The sequence below is a fragment of the Ranitomeya variabilis genome, chromosome 3, assembly GCF_051348905.1.
Source record: "Ranitomeya variabilis isolate aRanVar5 chromosome 3, aRanVar5.hap1, whole genome shotgun sequence".
In the NCBI taxonomy this organism is placed as follows: domain Eukaryota; kingdom Metazoa; phylum Chordata; class Amphibia; order Anura; family Dendrobatidae; genus Ranitomeya; species Ranitomeya variabilis.
In genome coordinates, this window is record NC_135234.1 from 644,250,579 (window position 1) to 644,274,532 (window position 23,954).

General features: G+C 44.3%; 1 protein-coding gene across 1 annotated transcript in view; it reads right to left on the reverse strand.

The window, feature by feature from the left end:
• TAC3 (tachykinin precursor 3) overlaps positions 1-23,954 on the reverse strand; it is a 237,520-nt gene that overhangs the window by 15,916 nt on the left and 197,650 nt on the right. Inside the window, exons 4-6 of the mRNA XM_077299748.1 lie at positions 23,155-23,190; positions 14,051-14,104; positions 11,404-11,470 (exon numbers count right to left, since the gene is read on the reverse strand). Of these exons, the coding sequence (XP_077155863.1) occupies positions 11,404-11,470; positions 14,051-14,104; positions 23,155-23,190 (157 nt within the window). The remainder of the gene's footprint in view (positions 1-11,403; positions 11,471-14,050; positions 14,105-23,154; positions 23,191-23,954) is intronic.

Below are 23,954 nucleotides of genomic sequence, written 5' to 3' on the forward strand. Positions count from 1 at the left end.
ATTTGGACACTAAACAGAGCAACAGATATAGTGGACAAAAAACGCAGAGAGGAATTGCTGGTACCTAGTGCAACTAATATTTCTAAAAAGAAAAAACTTTCAAATAAACCACACTTATGTTTACAATTCTCTCCTCAATTTAATCAAATCAAGAAAATAATCAATAAAAGATTACCCATTTTATATGAGGATAATACACTAATGAGCATACTGAAGGACGGAATTAATGTAGTAGTGAGAAGGGCACAAACTATTGGAGATATAATTGCCCCTAATTCGGTTTTGCCTAAATCTAGGTCTAACACATGGCTTGATTGTAAGGGCTTTTATAAATGCGGTACCGCAGCTTGTAGTACATGTGCACATGCGCAGTTGGGTAATACTTTTCAAAATTCCGAAAAAACTAAAAATTATAGTATAAATAGTTTTATTAATTGCCATACAAAAAATGTGGTGTACAAAATAGACTGTGCAATATGTCAGGTATCCTATGTGGGATGTACGTCGCGGAAATTGAAAACGCGCATAACAGAACATCTTAGGGATGTGAATAATTGCAATATATTAAGCAGGAATGTTTCAATGGCAGCAAGACATTTCTACACAAAACATAATGGGGTACTACAGCTTTTAAAGTGCATGGTATTGAGAAAATCTACACTCATAATCGTGGAGGTGACATGAAGAGACGCTTACTCACTAGAGAAGCATTTTGGATTTATAACCTTAATACTCGTTTCCCTGCAGGCCTAAATAAAAGAAACGAAATATTGTGTCGTTATTGTTAATTTTTGTTAGTGTTTTTAGTAAATATTTTAAGATATTTGATATATGTGATTTCAGGACCTTCCCGTTAAATTATGTGACTAATGAGGAGTGTGTCATGGGTCTATGAACGCTATATGTGTAGTTCTCATTTCTGAAACAACATGGGCATGAGTAAGACCTATATTGGTGGAAACGCATTGCCATAACTATTACAATCACCTGTTTGGTCCACCATTTGTAAGGATAATCTTTTAACCACGTTGGATTAATAAAGACATTACCTGTTTTACTGGAGCTGGAGTATCTACATTTGTTTGGATTTGCAGTATGTATGCATGTATGTATGTAGTATGTATGTATGTAGTATGTATGTAGTATGTATGTAGCATGTATGTATGTATGTATGTATGTATGTAGTATGCATGCAGTATGTATGTATGTAGTATGTATGTATGTAGTATGTATGCATGTAGTATGCATGTAGTATGTATGTGGTATGTATGTATATATGTATGTAGTATGTATGTAGTATGTATGTATGTATGTAGTATTTTTTTTTTTTACATTCAACACATTAGTCGGATGATGGGACTACTACTGTCCCATCATTGGCTAATGTGTCAATCACTGTCACTGTTGCAGGCATCGTCCGATGGGACTTGTAGTCCCATCGGACGATGCCTGCACACACGCACAGACCCCCGGCAGCCCGCACAGAGCCCCGGCACGGCACACAGAGCCCCGCATAGAGCCCCGGCACGCCACACAGAGCCCTACACAGAGCCCCGGCATGCCGCACAGAGCCCTGGCAGGCCGCACAGAGCCCCGGCACGCCGCACAGAACCCCGGCACGTCGCACAGAGCCCCGGCATGCCGCACAGAGCCCCGCACAGAGCCTCAGCATGCCGCATAGAGCCCCGCACAGAGCCCCGGCATGTCGCACAGAGCTCCGGCATGTCGCACAGAGCCCCGGCAGGCCGCACAGAGCCCCGGCATGCCGCACAGAGCCCCGGGACACCGCACAGAGCCCCGGCAGGCACGCACAGACCCCGCCCGCACACACACACACGTAGTCTCCACCCACGCACCGCCCACACTCCATTATAGTGCATAATTGCACTATGGAACTTCCGATTCCGGTATCCGATATTGCAAAAATATCAGAACTCAGTATCGGAATTCCGATACAGCGAATATCGTCCGATACCCGATATTTGCAGTATCGGAATGCTCAACACTACTAATGAGGAAGGTTTTCTGAAATGATTTCTGCTTGAAAACTCTTTTTTTTTAAAGCATTTCATAACTAAAGAACCTCAATCATAAGCTAACAGACCGCACAAAGTTACAGAGGTTGGTCGCCAAATGCCAGCCCAAACACCTCTGGCAACATCAGAATAAAAATGGTTCGATAGTATATTCATGGCATGACCGAGCAGCTGCAAACAAACCTTACATCACTAAACACACAGATGGAGTAGTGTAAGTCTTGAGTCCATCTCTTCATGGCTTAAGAAAAACTAAATTGAGACTTTAGAGTGGCATAGTCAAAGTCCTGACCTTAGTCCATCTGAGATGCTGTGGCATGACCTTAAGAAGGTGGTTCAAACTCTCCAATATTGCTGAATTACAACAATTCTTCAAATATTAGTGGGCCAAAATTCCTCCACAGCATTGTAAATGACTCATTGCCAGTGATCACAAGCACTAGATTGCACCTGCTGCTGCCAATGGTTACCCAACCAGTTATTAGTTTTAGTGGGCAATCATTTTTTCACACAGGGCCCTGTAGGTTTGGATTCTTTTTCCCTTTATAATAAAAACCTTCGTGTAAAAAATGCATTTTGTGTTTACTTGTGTTATCTTTGTCTAATGTTTAAATTAGTTTGATGATCCAAAACATTTAAGTGTGTCAAACATGCAAAATAATAGGAAATCAGGAGGGGCAAACATTTTTTCACAGAACTGTAGATAGATAGATACAGAAAGATATATATAAATCTGTGAGTGAAATATATAATGAGTGTTTTGCCAGTGTAGCTTAATGTACATATATTTTATTACTGGAGAGGTATCTGTAAGACAGTCCCATTACTAATCCCATAGTCAAACTGTATAAAAAAAGTAACAACCAGAATAAAGTTTATTTGAGCAAATTACACAGACTCCTTTATTGATTTTAAAATCGAAAGAAACAGATGGCACTCACTGGTTAAAATTTTTTTTTCTTTATTCCAATACTTTAAAACATCGTCGTCAGGAGGATGGGAGCAGGAGTGGAATGGATGACAGCCGTTTCACGCTGCAGTGGCGCTTCTACTGGTCACATTTTAACTGGTGAGTGCCATCCGTTTCTTTTGATTTTTGAATTCACTGTGTCTATTTTCTTTGAAGCGGCACCCCAGCTCATGGAGCACTTACTGCTGTATATGCCTGCAGTATCGGTTCATGCAATACCTGTGCAATGAGTGGACTTCCCGGCTGTGCGGATTTATACTTCTTTGGAGGTTTATTGATTCTAAATTAACCAAAATGAGTTATACTCACATTATGCCCAATCCATTGTAGCCCATGCCTTCTGTAATAAATATAAAATAATAAAGCAACATCATCCTCACCTGTTCCTGACATGAAGATAATAATCCATTTGTCAGATGACACGTCTAGATGGGGCTGGAATGAGTGCAGCTAACTGTAAGCCCCCATGACTGCGTTGCCAAGGGAGGGTTTATCTTTGAATATTGAAATGCTTGGATTGGGATTGGTAGGGGGATTTTAGGGGAGGAGTTGGGGGTTGGAAGCAGGATTCAGTGGTGGGAAAGTGTGGGAGAATCGCCACTTACCTGAGGGAATCCAGCATGGAAAGACCACCCACCCTCCCCTTAGGCGGACTCACCATGGATTCTGTGGATGGCTTGGTGGAGCGATTGCGGGACGTGGTTCATTCTAGAAGGGGCATCAGGCTGGAGGAGCAGCTATCTTCTTTACTGGGCGATGGAGGACGGCAAGGCAGCAGGACCAGGCGGACGAGGCTTCCAGAACGGCTGTCACCAGACATGGCGACGCGCGGCAGACGGAGGCCACGGAGCCCCTCCAGGGACGCTGTGGTGGCTGGGTGCAGCAGTGCGACTAACCCGCCCTGTGCTCCCTCCGGCAGGAATCCCAGCACCCGCTCTGCCGGCGCAGGTCGGCGGCGCATTCCAGCGGCGAGGGCAGCGACGGCCAGCAAGGCTCCACCGGAAGTGCAGGCTGCTCCGGAAGTGAGGCCTGCTTGGGCATAACACGGTGCAGCGCAGGCTGAGAGAGAGTCCTGCAGCTGCGGTGGAGCAGCGGTGCATGAGGCCAGGTCGTCGGGGGTGGGAGGAAGGCAGTTGGGAGCAGCAGCTGCGGATAGACGTCGGGCGGTAGCGACAGCGGCAGGTACCCCGGGAGCGGCCAACACGGGAGCACCTGGCAGGGGGAGCGGTCAGCAGAGCAGGATGGCGCGCAGGCAGCCGCAAGGGGCTCAGCCGTGCCCTCGAAGACCACAGACAGCAAATGAAGGACGGCCATGGGAGACTGCAGCCACAGACAGATCGAGGTCCAACAGGAGGTCAAGGGAGCGACATATATCCCCAGCTTTGGTCCCCCTGGTGACATGGAGGCCAGGGGCGTGGGCCTGGAGCAGCAAAGGGACAACGACATGTGCGATTCTGGGAGTGAGCAGCTGGAGGATGGAGAGCAGCAGGAGTGCGGATGTCCGGCTGGCGGTGACACAGCACCCGTGCAGCTTCGTGAGTATATGTCCATGTCTCGTTTGTCACCAGTGAAGGTTGGGTTAGGGGAGGTTAGGGGAAGTCAGGGTGTAGTGGCAGATGTTAGTGGCTTAACTGGAGTGGGTAGCTCAGGTGTGTCAGGCATTAGCGATATTCTGGCGGGGTGTCGCATTTTTTGAGGAGTTTAGAGGGGGGCCTGGTTACAGGGGTAGGGTTGTGGATTGCAAGTGAGCGACACAGGGAGATCAGGGTTGTTGGCTCAGGCATCGGGGGTATCGGCGTCGCTGCAGACCGAAAAAGACAAGGATGATGCAGTGAAGTTGGATCATAGAGCAAAAGGAGAGGTATATGTAAGCTTTGAGGGTCCGCTCGGTACACATTTAAAGAAGTGAAGGAAAAAATTTGGAAGGATGAGTATGTGGAGATTTTCTCCCTTCTTCCATTGGAAAAATTTAACTTGGACAAGGGTATAAAGGACGACAGTAAGAAGGAGGAGGAGGAGGAGAAGAGGAGGTGGCAGTTGATTCCGCAGACATTTGTTAATTGGCTGCAGGCTTTTGCAATCTTGGCTAGTGTTATAGATGAGAAATTTCCAGACAACTGTTTGGGTCTCTTTTGCTATGTGGACGCGATAGGGGAGGCACACCGTACTTATGGGGGCCAGGCATGGCTGTGCTATGATGAGCAGTTTCGTCAGAGGAAGGCGGTTCGACCAGAAATCAGATGGGATCAAAAGGATATTGGGCTTTGGTTGAAGGTGATGGCTCCTGTGAGGTATGGGCAGTCCTTTCATGGGAGCGGAGGTTCCAACAACCAGCAGTATGGACATGGAAGAGGGGGTCAAGGGACGCAGGGTGCAAAAGACAAGTCGGGCACATGTTGGCAATTTAACGATGGCCAATGTAAGTATGGAAACACCTGTAACTTCAAACATGTTTGTTCCCACTGTAACGGAGCTTCCCATGGAGCGTCAAAATGTTTTAAGAAAGCACGAGGTAAGCTAGCAGTGGGTGGCGGTCAAGGGGGAGACGCCAGTGAGGCTTCAAAAGATGGCCCCTTATCTAAGTAGGTACCCGGATCAGGAGAAAGCGGGGATTATTTTACGTGGTTTTTCAGATGGGTTTAGGATTCCTCCACCTAACCACACAGTCCCTTTTACTACTAGGAATTTGAGGTCAGCGGATTTTCATGCTGCGGTTGTTAGTAGTAAGTTGGCAAAGTAGGTGGAACTAGGTAGGATGGCGGGGCCATTTAGTTGTTTGCCTGTTGAAGGTGTGGTTGTTTCCCCGTTGGGGGTGGTGCCCAAGAAGGAACCGAACAAATTTCGGTTGATCCATCATTTGTCTTATCCAAAGGGTAGGTCGATGACGAGTTATGCTCAGTGGTGTACACTTCGTTTGATACAGAGGTGCAGTGGGTACGGTGGTATGGGGAAGGGGCTTTGATGGCTAAGACGGATATTGAATCGGCCTTCAGATTGCTTCCGGTTCACCCCGATAGTATTCCTTTGCTAGGTTGTTTTTGGGATGGAGGTTTTTATTTGGACAGATGTTTGCCTATGGGCTGTTCGAATTCTTGTTCGTTGTTTAAAATATTTAGCACTTTTCTTGAGTGGGTGGTTGGGGACGTTACCGGAGTCTCTTCCACCATTCATTATTTGGATGATTTCTTGTTTATTGGTCCGCCAGACTCTGCTTTATGCAGGAATTTGTTGGCTACCATGGAGTAGATGGCTGGGCTGTTCGGTGTTCCATTGGCAAGAGAAAAAATGGAGGGCCCTGGCATGGTTTTGAGTTTTTTGGACATTCTTATTGACTTGGAGAGAATGAAGTGTAGGTTACCGGAGGACAAGCTCTTGTTGCTTAAACAGGAAGTTCAGAGGATCGTGAGACTGCGCAAGGTGACTTTGAAGGAGTTGCAGTCATTGTCAGGATGTTTGAATTTCATGTGCCGGATCATGCCCATGGGCAGGATTTTTTGCCACAGGTTGTCAAAGGCGACAGCAGGAATCAGGGCAGCGCATCATTTTGTTCGCTTGAATAAGGAACACAAGGAAGATTTGGTTGTGTGGCAGCGTTTTTTGGAGAATTACAACGGAAGATCGTTGATCCAGCTGGAAACTTTGAATGATTTTTATTGCGAGATTTACACTGATGCAGCTGGTGGGGTTGGTTACGGTGCTTATTGCGGTGGTAGGTGGAGTGCGGGGTTGTGGCCAGAATGGTGGCACACACAAGGTTTGACCAAGAATCTTGCACTGCTAGAGTTATTCCCTGTTGTGGTGTCGGTTGTGATTTGCGGTGACATTTTTCAAAATCGGAGGGTTAGGTTTCAATGTGATAATTTGAGTGTGGTCTCGGTTATTAATAGACTAACTTCCTTCTCCCCCCCCCCCATGATCAGGTTGGTTAGGGAATTGGTGCTGCAGTGTTGGGAGTTGAATGCCTACATTTCTGCAGTGCACGTACCGGGTGTGCAAAATTCGATAGCAGATGCTTTATCTCGTTCACAGTTGGATCGTTTCCGGGAGTTGGTGCCAGGCGCGGAGGCCTCAGGAGTAGGATGCCCTTCACATTTGTGGCAAATTGTTGCGGACAAGGAGGTCGGTTGATTCAAGCCTCAGTTTCGAAGCAGACGTGGTTAGCTTATGAATCAGCTTGAAATATATGGGAACTCTGGTCGGGTCAGTGGGGAACGGTCGAATCTGATAGTGATAGGAAGTTGGCGGTGTTGTGCTTGGTTGGCAAAGCGGCAGAATGGGGTTGGTCCGTCTCTAAAGTGAACAAATTTATTGCAGGCCTGGCTTTTGGGTTTAAGCTGCAGGGAGCGGTTGATAGTTGAGTTTTTGGAGTGGTAAGAGTAGTTTCGACAGTCGCAGACCTATTTCGTTTAGCATGTTGGAAAAATTGGGTGAGGTGGTTGGGAGAATCTGTTGTTCTCATTTTGAAGCGGTGCTTTTCAGGTTGGCTTATTCTTGGGTGTTCTTTGGGGCTCGGAGTTTGTTGGCGGAGGATGTAGATTTCTGGGCGGGAGGCATTACGATCTGGATCAGGCATTCCAAAACCGACCAATTGGGAAAGGGTAAGCGGGTTGTATTGGGGAGGGTCGATGGAGGTTTAATGTGCCTGCAGCGCTCTTTGGAGGAGTACTGGAGTTTTGGTCGGGTAGATCAGGCCCATTGTTACGTCACCAAGGTGGGGCCTTTTTGTCACGTTTTCAATTTTTGGCTGTGTTAAAGAAGGCGTTGGCGGAGTTAGGCTTCGACTAGTTATGGTAGTTATGGGCCTCACTCTTTTAGAATCGGGGCTGCGGCGGCGGTTTGGGAGTGGATTCGATTAAAAGGATTGGCAGATGGAGATCGAATTGTTATTTGACTTACGTACGTCATTAGGCATGTTGGGGGCCTATTGTTTTGTGCGGGTCCGTAACTGTTGTTCTGTTTTTCAGGTCGGGCCCCTTTATTGACCTGGATTTTCGGACACTTGTTCATGTATTGGGGTGCGTTTTATACTGACGATAGACTGGATGGTAGGCAATTAGGTTTTAGCTGTGATACAGTGGTGATTCGATGGTTGGGGTTTAGGGGTATGTTGTGGAATAGGGTATTGGCGGGCCGTGCGTTTGGACAGAGCGCCAGATATTTTACTGGTACACATGGGGGGAATGATTTGGGTACAAAACCAGTTAGGGAGTTGATTAGGGATATCCGTTTTGATTTTTTGAGATTGTGGGTCTCTTATCCTGGAATTCTAGCGGTATGGTCTGACATAATGCCTAGAAAACAATGGAGGGTGGCTCGATCTTTAAAAGGAATAAATAGGGCCAGGATTAAACTTAATAGGGCGGTGGCAAATTTTGTATCGAGGAATGGGGGGATTGCGGTTAGGCATTTTGAGTTGGCGTCTGGGGTCGGTAATTTTTGGAGAGAGGATGGTGTACACTGACAGAGGTATTGATTTGTAGGCGCTTGGAATACAGTAGTGAGTTGTGAGGGCTCTGGCGGTGGTGGGGCACTCACGAACCTGAGGTGATCAGGGCTGTTCGTGGTTGGCGGGGGGCGGGGTTCTTGGAGTTGGTGATGTTTCATTGGAGGAAGGAATTGTATGTTAAATTACGATGATTAAATTGGCTGGGGGTTGATCTGGCTTGTGGTTACGGGCTCTGGACGGGATTATCCTTTCGGGTTTTGGTCTGCCCGAAAAAGGGTTACATGGTGCCCTCGAGCTGGTGGTCACAGCTGAGGGTAAAATGTGTTGGTTAAAATTTGGTGTTTTACCTATATATACTATGCCAGATCTTTTAGCTCCAAGAACCCTCCCCTCAAGTTTTTCATATTTTTGTTATATTGTTATTATGTTTTGCTTGTTAATAAACTGGCCGCTGTGGCCAAAACTATCCAAAGAATTTAACGTGTTATGTTTTTATTGTTTGATAAGTGTTTAAATGGTGGTGGCGGGAGGGGTTGGAGGTGTGGATATAGGGAAAAAGCCCAATTTGGCCATACGCGGTCAAGCTCTGCTACATCTAGAAGTTAAAAAAATAGCAAGAATTCACCGCACAATGGAATGATTTGCAACCATCTGTGGAATTTTATTTTAGACAAAGAAAAAAAGTGCCAAGTTACAAAAAGTCCAAAACCCAGTAAAGGGTGTCTCTACTTTACTGGGTTTTGGACCAAATTTTTGTAACTTGGCACTTTTTTTCTTTGTCTAAAATAAAATTCCACAGATGATTACAAATCATTCCATTAGAGTGTGCAGTGAATTTTTGCTATTAATTTCAGGGACCACCACAGTCCATTCTACCAGCACCTCACTTCTACAGTGACCTTGAGTGCACACCAATACCTACTCTACATCTAGATGTTAGGCTGCATTGTTGCATGATGCAACTATACAGCATGCCATCCAGCAGAGGTACTGAGCTGCACATGCTTGCTCAATGCCACTCATTAATATGATAAAGGGTGCCATATCCAATGAAATCCTTTGATCTCACTGTTGTCACCGTGAGTGTGAGAAAGTTCTCACGCTCACATTGCCATCAGAGCCAGTTCGACTCAATCAAATTAGCATAGGACGCCTTACTACAAGGGATCACAGGGAAAGATGGTAGAATTGTTTATTTTTTTTAATGTCTGCAGCATGATGGGGGCCATGTATACCAGGATGGGGATGGGGGCCATATATACCAGGTTGTCGAAAGGGGCCATGTATACCAGAATGGAAATGGGAGCTATGTGTACCAAGATGGGGATGAGGGGACAATGAATTCCAGGATGGGGATGAGGTGACCATATATAGCAGGATGGGGATGAGAAGGCCATGTATACAAGGTGGGGATGGGGGGACCATGTATACAAAGATGGGGATGAGGGGACAATGTATACCAGGATGGGGACGAGGGGACCATTGATATCAGGATTGGCATGGGGGCATGTATACCAGGATTGGTATGGGGGGCCATGTATACCTGGAAGGAGGGTATGTATACTAGGCTAAGGGGCCAAGTATACAAGGATGGGGAAGGGGGGTCCATATATATCAGTATGGGGGAGTGTATACCAGGATGGGGAGTCATATATTCCAGGATGGGGATCAAATACACCTGGTTGGAGATATATATATATATATATATATATATATATATATATATATATATATATATATATATATATATATATATATCAGGATGGGGGGGCCATATATACCAGGATGGGCGTATTAGTACAGAATTGGGGAACATTAGCCCTATAACAGTGTCAGCAGAAAATATCCTCCCCATAACGTGTGTGAGGCTTCAATTTTTTTCTATTTTCCTCCTCTAAAACATAGGTGAGTCTTTTTGTCTGGTGCGTCTTATAGTCTGAAAAATATGGTAATTGTTTTTCCTAAACAGTTTTTATTGCATAAAAGTGCAAAAGCATAAAAAATTATATAAATGTGGTATCACTGTAATCGTACTGACCCAAAGAATAAAGCTGAATTATCAATTTTACCAGATGTGGAATGACATAAACCTCCCCTCCTCACCAAAAAAAACTATTCCTGAATGCTACCTTTTGTTCATTCTGCTTCCCAAAAATCGAAATGGAAAGCAATTAAAAAATGTCATGTGCCCAAAAATGGTACCAATAAAAACATGAATTCGTCCTGCAAATACAAGTTCTCACATGTTTCTGTAGGCACAAATATGCAAAAATTATAGTGCTCAAATATAGTGATGCAAAAACTAGTTTTTGCAAAAAAAAAGCATCTTTTAGTGCGTGATAGCTGCCAATTATAAAACTCCGATATAAATCTGGTATACCTGTAATCGCACCGACCCAAAGAATAATGTGGTGTAATCACTTTCCAGCTTATTTAGATAATCTCACAAGTTCCCAACCTACTGATGTAGAAAGTTTAGCGGGTATAAACCACCTGGCCATCTCTTTGAAAGCTACTGTACAGCTATTTTAGAGTTAGAAAGTGAGTTATTATTATTATTATTATTATTTATTTATATAGCACCATTAGTTCCATGATGCTGTTCATGAGAAGGGGAAACATCAAAATGCAAATATCACTTACAGTAAACAAAACTAACAATGACAGACTGGTACAGAGGGAAGAGGACCCTGCCCTTGTGGGCTTACATTCTACAGGTTTATGGGGAAGGAGACAGTAGGCCGAGGGTTGCAGGAGCTCCGATGGTGTGGAGGTGGCCGTGTGGTCTTTACAGGCTGTAAGCTTTCTTGAAGAGGTGGGTTTTCAGGTTTCTTTTGAAGGATCTAAATGTGGTGGTAACCGGATGTGTTGGGGCACAGAATTCCAGAGGATGGGGATATTTGAGACTTTCATTGATGGTTAATATACCGTATAACTGAGCAGATACTTACTTCATTCGGCATTTTGTTGAGTACCTGAAATCAGGCTCAGCTTCATTCTCTTCATTATTAGGGTTGCCTTGAAATATTAAAGATTTATATGGTTAGTATATGGAAATAATAAGGTATCTAAACAGAAATGCTTCAGTTATGCATAAAAAAAAATAATGCTTAATTCTTTTAACATTTTAAAATATATCTCTCGTTTTCGTCAAAACTATGTAAAAATACCCTGATACATTGTAAGTCATGAAATAGAAATAGTTGAATGGGCTCTATGGCTTCGGGCAGTTTGTGCTACAGTATATACTGGGAAAAAAATTATTTTCAATTGCTAAACTTGGAGACTGGTATTGTGGTTGTTCCAGACATCTGAACAAGGGCTTTGTAAAAATCTGTGCACAGGCTACAGATGCAACCTGGACATGTATGGAGCAGTTCTTCAATTCTGGAAATCTTCAACATGAGTAGTCTCCTTTTGTAGAGTTGTAAAGTTTTGTTCAGCAGTTTCGTAACGTACTGGGAAACCTATGTGACACAGTTTAGTGATTTCAGGTTTTTCATACCCTATTAATTTTTTATGTTTTGCAGCTGTTTTGTGAATTTTGCTAATGATAAGCGGTTGAGGGTTGTCTCATCTTATTGAATTGTTAAAAATGCAAATATATTTGTCTTCACTAGTACATTGTAATTTACTTATTAAAAACTCTCTCAGCACTCAAGAACCAAGAGCTTTTTAATTCTGGAGCTAGCTTACAGCTCATTGTCCATTGCTTGCAGGCTCTGCACCGAAGATGGCCGGTTCGCTGGATCTAGGTAGATTCAGTGCTTCTGACTCCTTTGGTGCTACTGAGGCAAATCTACCATTCCTAACGGCAATGGAAAGTGCATGGTTAGATCCGCGGCTCAGCCATGCTGCCTGCCCAAACTGTCAATCATCAGGAGCTCACCGCCTCCCCCTTCTCCAGCAAAGCAGGACACCAGGAGGTAGAGGGGTAGACATATCATTGGTGCAACCTGTGTGGTCGCACAGGGGCCCAAGAGGTAAGGGAGCCCATTTCTACCTACAAAGCATGTGCAATTTTGCATTTTTAGGTGCTCTTGGGCTTCAAAGGGCCCTTATATTCTTCTTGCACACGTGCCCTTTTCTGTCTGTGTCTGCCAGTGGGGCACTCCTGAAAATTGAAATTGAAATAAACCCTTTGTATAAGCATACACAAGTAAATCTTCATGAAAAAGTAGTGCAGGCTTTTTGCATACTGCATTGTGTGTGCACAGCTTTAAAGGGGTTGTCCTAGTAGTGGACAACCCCTTTAAGTGACATTAAGGGCTGTTCCACACGTTCAGATAATTCCGGTACCGGAAAAAATCGGTACCGGAGTTATCCGTGTCCGTGTGCCCGTGAGCTCACGTAGGCCATACGTGCGGCACACGTGTGCCGCCCGTGTGGCGACTGGGTACCAAACGGAGCGTGCAGGAGACAGCGCTAAAGTTTAGCGCTGTCCCCTGCATCGTGCTGAAGCCGCGATTCATATCTTCTGTGCAGCAGCGTTTGCTGCATAGAAGATATGAATAATAGTGTTTAAATGAAAGATCTACCTGTCCGCCGCCCCCCCACCCCCTGTGCGCCCCCCCGCTGTTCAGAAAATACTCACCCGCATCCCTCGTTGGCTGTCGCTCCTTCCTGGTCTGGCCGCGGCTTCCACTGTATGCGGTCATGTGGGGCCGCTCATTTACAGTCATGAATAGGCGGCTCCACCTCCCATTGGGGCGGAGCCGACTATTCATGATTGTAAATGAGCGGCCCCACGTGACCGCATACAGTAAAAGCCGTGGCCAGATCAGGAAGCAGCGACAGCCAACGTGGGAGCGGGTGAGTATTTTCTGAACAGCGGGGGGGCGCACAGGGGGTGGGAGGGCGGCGGACATATAGATCTTTCATTTAAACATTATTATTCATATCTTCTATGCAGCAAACGCTGCTGCACAGAAGATATGAATCGCGGCTTCAGCACCATGTGGGGGGGACAGCGCTTACTGTAGCGCTGTCTCCTGCACGCCACAGGGACTGCACACGGAGACCATCCGTGTGTGGTCCGTGTTTTACACGGACCCATTGACTTTAATGGGTCTGTGTAATACGTGCGCTCCCACGAACACTGACATGTCTCCGTGTTTGGCACACGGAGACACGGTCCGCAAAAAATCAATGACATCTGCACAGATGCATTGATTTTTATGGGTCTACGTGTGTCAGTGTCTCCGGTACGTGAGGAAACTGTCACCTCACGTACCGGAGCCACTGACGTGTGAAACCGGCCTAAGATAGCGGTGATTTTCAGGTGCACAAAAAATGGTCCAAGTTTCCTCAGTGTTTTGGATCTGAATTTCATCAGTGTTTGATCAGTGTCAGTTTTTACCATCTGTGTTTTATCAGTAATTTTCTCATATAACTAAATACACTAATAAATTGCAAAGCATCTCCTATCCACTACATCATCACTGCGTTGTCATCATTGCAGTCACTATATGATGTCAGTGAGTTTTCATGGACCTGTAGACTTGCATGGGAAATTTGGATCTGTGACTCGGATCAAAAACAGACATGAGAACAGCCACATAGAATATAATGGATCACTCCATGGAAATAAAGACATACCTGGCTGTAGATTTCTCTTCCCCATTAAACCCACAAAGAAGTCATGCATGTCTCCTGTAAGGTACAGTTGGAAATTATTTTTTTTAAAGAAACCTTACATTTTAAAATAATGTTTTATTTTCCTATAAGAATATTAATATTTTCAGCCCCTGTTACAATACCAGATTTTTGTCATGTAAAAAAAAAACCATACCAAAAAGAGTAATTTTCTAAACTTTTTCCACTCTTACTATTACCCATAATCTGCATAAATCTATTGAGAAACAAGCGGAAATCTTTTCAGGTGCAAAAAGAAAAATAATAAAAGAACTAAAATAATATTCATACTGTTAGGGTTCTTTTCCATTTGCAAGAAATACGCCCGTGTCTTGCATGTGAAAACCAAGCTCTGGCACCAGCACTTTGGAGCGGAGAGTGCAGCTCCATGTGTTGCTATGCAGCCGTACTCTCCGCTCCGGAGTGCCGGCGCCAGAGCTTGGTTTTCACATGCAAGACACGGACGTATTTCTTGCAAATGGAAAAGAGCCCTTAAAGGGAACGTTTCACCCCGTTTTTTAAAGATTAGATAAAAATAGTGTGAAATAGGGGCAGAGCTGGGCTTTACATTAGTGCCTTTTTGGTGCCTTTACACCCCCGTTAGGCTGCCGAAATACCTTTGTGAAGTGGCCGTTTTGTCCTGTCACTCAAGTTGGTCAGGTCGGATGGGCGTGGTCACAGCGCTGTTTCTCCCCCAGATCAGGCTCATCATTACGTTGGTGGTGTAGTGGTGTGCGCATGTCCAAAGAGAAGATCCACTGCCCAGGAGATTCAAAACAGCGCGGTCTACGCTATTCGCCGTTTACCGGTGGGCGCGGCCATCTTTCCTGTGGCCGCGCGTGCGCAGATGGAGCGCTCTGCTGCCCGGGGCTTCAGGAAAATGGCCGCCGCGATCTCCATCTGCGCACGCGCGGAATCCCGCGGCCATTTTCCTGAAGCCCCGGGCAGCAGAGCGCTCTATCTGCGCACGCGCGGCCACAGGAAAGATGGCCGCGCCCACCGGTAAACGGCGAATAGCGTAGACCGCGCTGTTTTGAATCTCCTGGGCAGTGGATCTTCTCTTTGGACATGCGCACACCACTACGCCACCAACGTAATGATGAGCCTGATCTGGGGGAGAAACAGCGCTGTGACCACGCCCATCCGACCTGACCAACTTGAGTGACAGGACAAAACGGCCACTTCACAAAGGTATTTCGGCAGCCTAACGGGGGTGTAAAGGCACCAAAAAGGCACTAATGTAAAGCCCAGCTCTGCCTGTCATGGTTCTCAATGGCAAGAGAACATAGTAAAGCATACAAAAAGGACTAGCTCTTGGAAGATGGGAACTCGAGCTGACTGTGAGCTAAACCTACCGCACAACTAACAGTGGCCGGGTAGCGTGCCTACGTTTTATCCCTAGACGCCCAGCGCCAGCCGGAGAACTGACTGACCCTGGCAGAGGAAAATACAGACCTGGCTTACCTCTAGAGAAATTTTCCCCAAAAGGCAGACAGTAGCCCCCACATATATTGTCGGTGATTTCAGAGGAAATTGACATACGAAGTATGAAGATAGGTTTAGCAAATTGAGGTCCGCTTACTAGATAGTAGGAAGACAGAAAAGGGAACTTCACAGTCAGCTGAAAACCCTTTCAAAACACCATCCTGAAATTACTTTAAGACTCTAATATCAACTCATGACACCAGAGTGGCAATTTCAGCTCACAAGAGCTTCCAGCCTCAGAAATAATCAATCACAGAGAACTGGAACAAAAATGCAAAACAAACTTAGGACTACAAGTCCAACTTAGCTGATAGTAGTCTAGGAGCAGGAACATGCAACAGAAAGGCTTCTGGTAACATTGTTGGCCGGCATAGAAATGACTGAGGAGCCAGGTTAAATAGAAAACTCCCACATCCAGATGGAAACAGGTGAACAGAGGAGATGAAGCACACAAGTGCAGTACCACCAGAAACCACCGGGGGAGCCCAGAAACCAAATTCACAACAGTACCCCCCCCTCAAGGAGGGGGCACCGAACCCTCACCAGAACCACCAGGGCGATCAGGATGAGCCCTATGAAAGGCACGGACCAAATCGGAGGCATGAACATCAGAGGCTGATGAGTTATCCTCCTGACCGTAGCCCTTCCACTTGACCAGATACTGAAGTCTCCGTCTGGAAACACGGGAGTCCAAGATCTTCTCGACAACGTACTCCAACGCACCCTCAACCAACACCGGAGCAGGAGGCTCAACGGAAGGCACAACCGGTACCTCATACCTGCGCAACAATGACCGATGGAAGACATTATGAATAGAAAAAGATGCAGGGAGGTCCAAACGAAAGGACACAGGGTTAAGAATCTCCAATATCTTGTACGGGCCGATGAACTGAGGCTTAAACTTAGGAGAAGAAACCTTCATAGGGACAAAACGAGAAGATAACCACACCAAGTCCCCAACACAAAGACGAGGACCAATACGACGACGGCGGTTGGCAAAATGCTGAGTCTTCTCCTGGGACAACTCCAAATTGTCCACCACATGCCCCCAAATCTGATGCAACCTCTCCACCACAGCATCCACTCCAGGACAATCCGAAGACTCCACCTGACCGGAAGAGAAACGAGGATGAAACCCCGAATTACAGAAGAAAGGAGAAACCAAGGTGGCAGAACTAGCCCGATTATTGAGGGCAAACTCCGCCAAGGGCAAAAAGGCAACCCAATCATCCTGATCCGCAGACACAAAACACCTCAAATAAGTCTCCAAGGTCTGATTAGTTCGCTCGGTCTGGCCATTAGTCTGAGGGTGGAAAGCAGACGAAAAAGACAAATCAATGCCCATCCTAGCACAGAACGCTCGCCAAAATCTAGACACGAATTGGGTTCCCCTGTCAGAAACGATATTCTCCGGAATACCATGCAAGCGCACCACATTTTGAAAAAACAGAGGAACCAGCTCGGATGAAGAAGGCAATTTAGGCAAGGGAACCAAATGGACCATCTTAGAGAAACGGTCACACACCACCCAGATGACAGACATCTTCTGAGAAACAGGGAGATCAGAAATAAAATCCATGGAGATGTGAGTCCAAGGCCTCTTCGGAATAGGCAAGGATAACAACAATCCACTAGCCCGAGAACAACAAGGCTTGGCCCGAGCACAAACATCACAGGACTGCACAAAACCTCGCACATCTCGCGACAGGGAAGGCCACCAGAAGGACCTAGCCACCAAATCCCTGGTACCAAAGATTCCAGGATGACCTGCTAACGCAGAAGAATGGACCTCCGAGATGACTCTACTGGTCCAATCATCAGGAACAAACAATCTACCAGGCGGGCAACGATCAGGTCTATCCGCCTGAAACTCCTGCAAGACCCGTTGCAAATCTGGGGAAACAGCAGATAATATCACTCCATCCTTAAGGATACCTGTAGGTTCAGAATTACCAGGGGAATCAGGCTCAAAACTCCTAGAAAGGGCATCCACCTTCACATTTTTAGAACCCGGTAGGTAAGAAACCACAAAATTAAACCGAGAGAAAAATAACGACCAGCGCGCCTGTCTAGGATTCAGGCGCCTGGCGGACTCAAGATAAATCAAATTCTTGTGGTCGGTCAATACCACCACCTGATGTCTAGCCCCCTCAAGCCAATGACGCCACTCCTCAAAAGCCCACTTCATAGCCAAGAGCTCCCGATTACCAATATCATAATTTCGCTCAGCGGGCGAAAACTTACGAGAAAAGAACGCACAAGGTCTCATCACGGAGCAGTCGGAACTTTTCTGCGACAAAACCGCCCCAGCTCCGATTTCTGAAGCGTCGACCTCAACCTGAAAAGGAAGAGTAACATCAGGCTGACGCAATACAGGGGCGGAAGAAAAGCGGCGCTTAAGCTCCCGAAAGGCCTCCACAGCAGCAGGGGACCACTCAGCAACATCAGCACCCTTCTTAGTCAAATCAGTCAACGGTTTAGCAACATCAGAAAAACCAGTTATAAATCGACGATAAAAATTAGCAAAGCCCAAAAACTTCTGAAGGCTCTTAAGAGAAGAGGGTTGCGTCCAATCACAAATAGCCTGAACCTTGACAGGGTCCATCTCAATGGAAGAGGGGGAAAAAATGTACCCCAAAAACGAAATCTTTTGAACCCCAAAAACGCACTTAGAACCCTTTACACACAAGGAATTAGAGCGCAAAACCTGAAAAACCCTCCTGACCTGTTGGACATGAGAGTCCCAGTCATCCGAAAAAATCAAAATATCATCCAGATACACAATCAAAAATGTATCCAAATATTCACGGAAAATGTCATGCATAAAGGACTGAAAGACTGAAGGGGCATTTGAAAGACCAAAAGGCATTACTAAATACTCAAAATGGCCCTCAGGCGTATTAAATGCGGTTTTCCACTCATCCCCCTGCTTAATTCGCACTAAATTATACGCCCCACGAAGATCAATCTTAGAGAACCACTTGGCCCCCTTTATTCGAGCAAACAAATCAGTAAGCAGTGGCAAAGGATACTGATATTTAACCGTGATTTTATTCAAAAGCCGATAATCAATACACGGCCTCAAAGAGCCATCTTTTTTAGATACAAAGAAAAAACCGGCTCCTAAGGGAGATGACGAAGGACGAATATGTCCCTTTTCCAAGGACTCCTTAATATATTCCCGCATAGCAGCATGTTCAGGCACAGATAGATTAAATAAACGACCCTTTGGAAACTTACTGCCTGGAATCAGATCTATAGTACAATCGCACTCTCTGTGCGGAGGTAGTGAACCAATTTTAGGCTCCTCAAAAACGTCACGATAATCAGATAAAAATTCCGGAATCTCAGAGGGAATAGATGACGAAATGGAAACCAAAGGTACGTCCCCATGAGTCCCCTGACATCCCCAGCTTAACACAGACATTGCTTTCCAGTCGAGGACTGGGTTATGAGATTGCAGCCATGGCAATCCAAGCACCAACACATCATGTAGATTATACAACACAAGGAAGCGAATAATCTCCTGGTGATCCGGATTAATACGCATATTTACTTGTGTCCAGTATTGTGGTTTATTACTAGCCAATGGCGTGGAGTCAATACCCTTCAGAGGTATAGGAACTTCCAGAGGCTCTAAATCAAACCCACAGCGTTTGGCAAAGGACCAATCCCTAAGACTCAAAGCGGCGCCAGAGTCGACATAGGCGTCCGCGGTAATAGACGATAAAGAGCAAATCAGGGTCACAGATAGAATAAACTTAGACTGTAAAGTGCCAATTGAAACAGACTTATCAACCTTCTTAGTACGTTTAGAGCATGCTGATATAACATGAGTTGAATCACCACAATAGAAGCATAACCCATTTTTTCGCCTAAAATTCTGTCGTTCGCTTCTGGACAGAATTCTATCACATTGCATAATCTCTGGCGCCTTCTCAGTAGACACTGCCAAATGGTGCACAGGTTTGCGCTCCCGCAAACGCCGATCAATCTGAATAGCCATTGTCATGGACTCATTCAGACCTGTAGGCACAGGGAACCCCACCATAACATCCTTAATGGCATCAGAGAGACCCTCTCTGAAATTCGCCGCCAGGGCGCACTCATTCCACTGAGTAAGCACAGACCACTTACGAAATTTTTGGCAGTATATTTCAGCCTCATCCTGCCCTTGAGACAGGGCCATTAAGGCTTTTTCAGCCTGAATCTCCAAACGCAGGATCCCCTGGTGCCAAAGCAAATGCCCAGTCCTGAGGGTCGCCCCGGAACAAGGAAATTACAATCCTGACCTGCTGTGCAGGATCTCCAGCGGAGCGAGATCTCAGAGACAAAAATAATTTACAATTATGTTTGAAATTCTGGAAGCGAGATCTATCCCCAGAGAAAAATTCAGGTAAAGGAATTCTAGGTTCAGATATAGGAGCATGAATAACAAAATCCTGTAAACTTTGAGCCTTCACAGCGAGATTATCCAAAACCTGTAGCTAAACTCTGAGGATCCATATTAATCAGGTGAAATCAGAACCATTCAAGGATTAGAAGGAGAGAGAGACGAAGGCTGCAGTAAGCAGAGATGCAAGTGAATCAACTAATGAGCAAACTCAGGAAAAAAAAAAAAAAATTCTCTGCAGGGTTCTTTTCTCTCCTCTCTTCTGCCAATTATTTTAACCCTTGGCCGGCCAAACTGTCATGGTTCTCAATGGCAAGAGAACATAGTAAAGCATACAAAAAGGACTAGCTCTTGGAAGATGGGAACTCGAGCTGACTGTGAGCTAAACCTACCGCACAACTAACAGTGGCCGGGTAGCGTGCCTACGTTTTATCCCTAGACGCCCAGCGCCAGCCGGAGAACTGACTGACCCTGGCAGAGGAAAATACAGACCTGGCTTACCTCTAGAGAAATTTTCCCCAAAAGGCAGACAGTAGCCCCCACATATATTGTCGGTGATTTCAGAGGAAATTGACATACGAAGTATGAAGATAGGTTTAGCAAATTGAGGTCCGCTTACTAGATAGTAGGAAGACAGAAAAGGGAACTTCACAGTCAGCTGAAAACCCTTTCAAAACACCATCCTGAAATTACTTTAAGACTCTAATATCAACTCATGACACCAGAGTGGCAATTTCAGCTCACAAGAGCTTCCAGCCTCAGAAATAATCAATCACAGAGAACTGGAACAAAAATGCAAAACAAACTTAGGACTACAAGTCCAACTTAGCTGATAGTAGTCTAGGAGCAGGAACATGCAACAGAAAGGCTTCTGGTAACATTGTTGGCCGGCATAGAAATGACTGAGGAGCCAGGTTAAATAGAAAACTCCCACATCCAGATGGAAACAGGTGAACAGAGGAGATGAAGCACACAAGTGCAGTACCACCAGAAACCACCGGGGGAGCCCAGAAACCAAATTCACAACATCTTCCCCTATTTCACACTATTTTTATCTAATTTTTAAAAAACGGGGTGATAGGTTCCCTTTAAAGGGGTTCTACGGCCTTAGGCTACAATCTTCAAGGTGCACTGGGAGTGGGCAGGCGGTGACAGCAAGTTAGAAAAACACAATAAAGCAATCATCAGCTCACTGGGATGAGAAATGCCTGGAATGAGGGTGCGGTGCACAGAGGTTTCAGGCTAGTTTTCTGAGCAAGTGAACCATGAAAAAAAGTGGACGATCCGGCAACCGCAAAATTCATTAAAACACCACTTTTATTTGTACATGAAAAAATGAAAAAGTAAAGTTTAAAAAACTTGTTAGCGCAACGGTCGACGCGTTTTGAGCTCATGATTAAGAGCTAATGTAGCTTGAAACGTGTTGACCGTTGCTCTAACATGTTTTTTTAAGTTTATTTTTTCATGTTTTAATCTACAAAAAAAAGTGTTGTTTTAATGAATTTTGCGGTTGCTAGATTTTCCACTTTTTTTCGCATGACAGAAAGTATGTGATTTGGATACATGCGGTCATGTAACGAATAGATGAGTGTGGCCTCATTCAACGCATGTGTATTAAGTGAGGCCGCACACAGGCTAGCTGGAATGTGGCAGGTAATATGCTAATTGTATAATTGCGGCCACATGACTGCCCACTCCCTACACCTCACAGAATGCAGTACTGGATTCAGAAGTCTGAAGTCACATAGAGAGACTGCAAACTAGTAGCATAATGATGCACAACCCCTTTGACCCGTTAAAACCCAGGCCATTTTCCATTTTTGTTTTTTGCTCCCCTTCCTCCCAGAGCCATAACTATTTTATTTTTCGGTCAATATGACCATGTGAGGGCTTGTTTTTTGTGGGACAAGTTGTACTTTTGAACAACACCATTGGTTTTAACAAAGAAAAGTGCAATTCCACAGCTGTTGTTTTTCTTTTTTACCATGTTCACTGAATGCTAAAACTGACCTGCCATTATGATTCTCCAGGTCATTACAAGTTCACAGACACCAAACATGTATAGGTTATTTTAAGTGGTAAAAATAAAATCCAAAATTTGTAAAAAAAAAAAAAAATCATACTAATCGCACTAAATGTCCAACTGGGGGTCTGTATGTAGGGGAGACAGGGCAAAAGCTTAGAACAAGAATGAATTCTCATTGCCATACAATAAGAGAAAAAAGAATGGATCTACCTGTGGCAATACACTTTTCTCTCCCCAATCATAGCATGATGGACATGAAATTACTTGTATTAAAAAGTAACTTCAAATCTCAAAGAGACCAAAGAATTTGGGAAGATAAGCTGATGATTACCTTTGACACACTCAGTGCAGGAATGAATGTGTCGCATGGATTTATGTCTTTTTACATCAACTAAGGAACTAAGGAATTTGCTTCTTGGACCATGTGGGGTCATCATAACAGAACCAGACCCCAATCAGAGGACAAGAAAACATTCACATTCCTTATCTTTGAACTGCTCAAATATTTATGGACATAACTGTTTATTATAGTAGTTCTGCTACACATCACCTGTCTTTTCTATGGCATTATTTCTATGCTGTGTTGTGCATAAATATGTGATTCTTCAGAATTTCTATTAGTCTATGCCTGATGAAGAGACCGGAGTAGTCTCGAAAGCTTGCAATTTGTTACCATCTTTTCAGTTAGCCATTAAAAGGTATCAACCACTGAGGGCTCTCAATTCTAAATATTTTTCTATCCACTGGCTAACACAGTACCAAGATATATATCTTTACTGTATCACACTTATGCATTCACATTCTTTTAGTTTTGTTTTTTTATTTCCTCCCTCAAAATTATTTCAGTTTGTTTCTCTATGGATTTGTACAGATTATATGTGACATTCAATGTGGAAACATTTTTTAAATGACTCTTCTTGCTATGATTTTTTTAAATGACTAAACATGACATTTTAACAGGAGTGTGTTGACTTTTTATATCTACTGTGTGTTCTTCATGGCTCAAACTTGAATGTGCAAGCCATCCTACATGGAGAATCCTGCTGTAGAAATAACAAAAAATCACAGGCCCTATGAATAGCAGCCTTTTAATTTCTCTACACTCCAATCCTCCACACTTTGATATGGAAATTTTGTCAGATAATATGTTATAATTGTACTTACGTTTTAATGGCATTGATGATGAAAACTCCTTGGAATCTATAAAACAATAAACATTTTTGTTCATAATGGCTCATTCCATAATATTTGAAATTACATATTTTTATATAAAGAATGTTAAGTGAAAGGGTTAATACCATGTTTTCATCACACCTGCTGCTCACATCTACTTCCTGCCCGGCTGCTCTTTACACCCTACATACTGCTATCTATTATGTATAAATGTTACATGTACTGCATTCTATGCCCCATTACACTGCACCACTATCTCCTTGGAAGTCTTATAAATAAACTATAGTAAAGTGATATTAATAACACATGCACTTTTTGCCAGGACAGGCTATATTAGCAAGTAGAACAATTTCATACTGGTTTTAACAATTTGAGTTAACAATAATAATAGTACATATTGTCTAACATTTCCCAGCAGGTAGTGCCTGTTTGGTGCCTAGGAAGAATAGACAGCAACACATTGGAGATAAATATTATTCAACATCACGCCACTGAACCCCATGTACTCGGGAATACAATAAAAAATACATGGCATACCCCTTCCCCTCACAACAAGTTTTCATATTTTTTCGCCTTTCGAAAACTATGAATATTCTAATATATATATATATATATATATATATATATATATATATATATATATATATATATATATATATATATACACTGCTTGAAAATATAAAGGGAACACTAAAATCCCACATCCTAGATATCACTGAATGAAATATTCCAGTTGTAAATCTTTATTCATTACATTGTGGAATGTGTTGAGAACCATAAAACATAAAAAT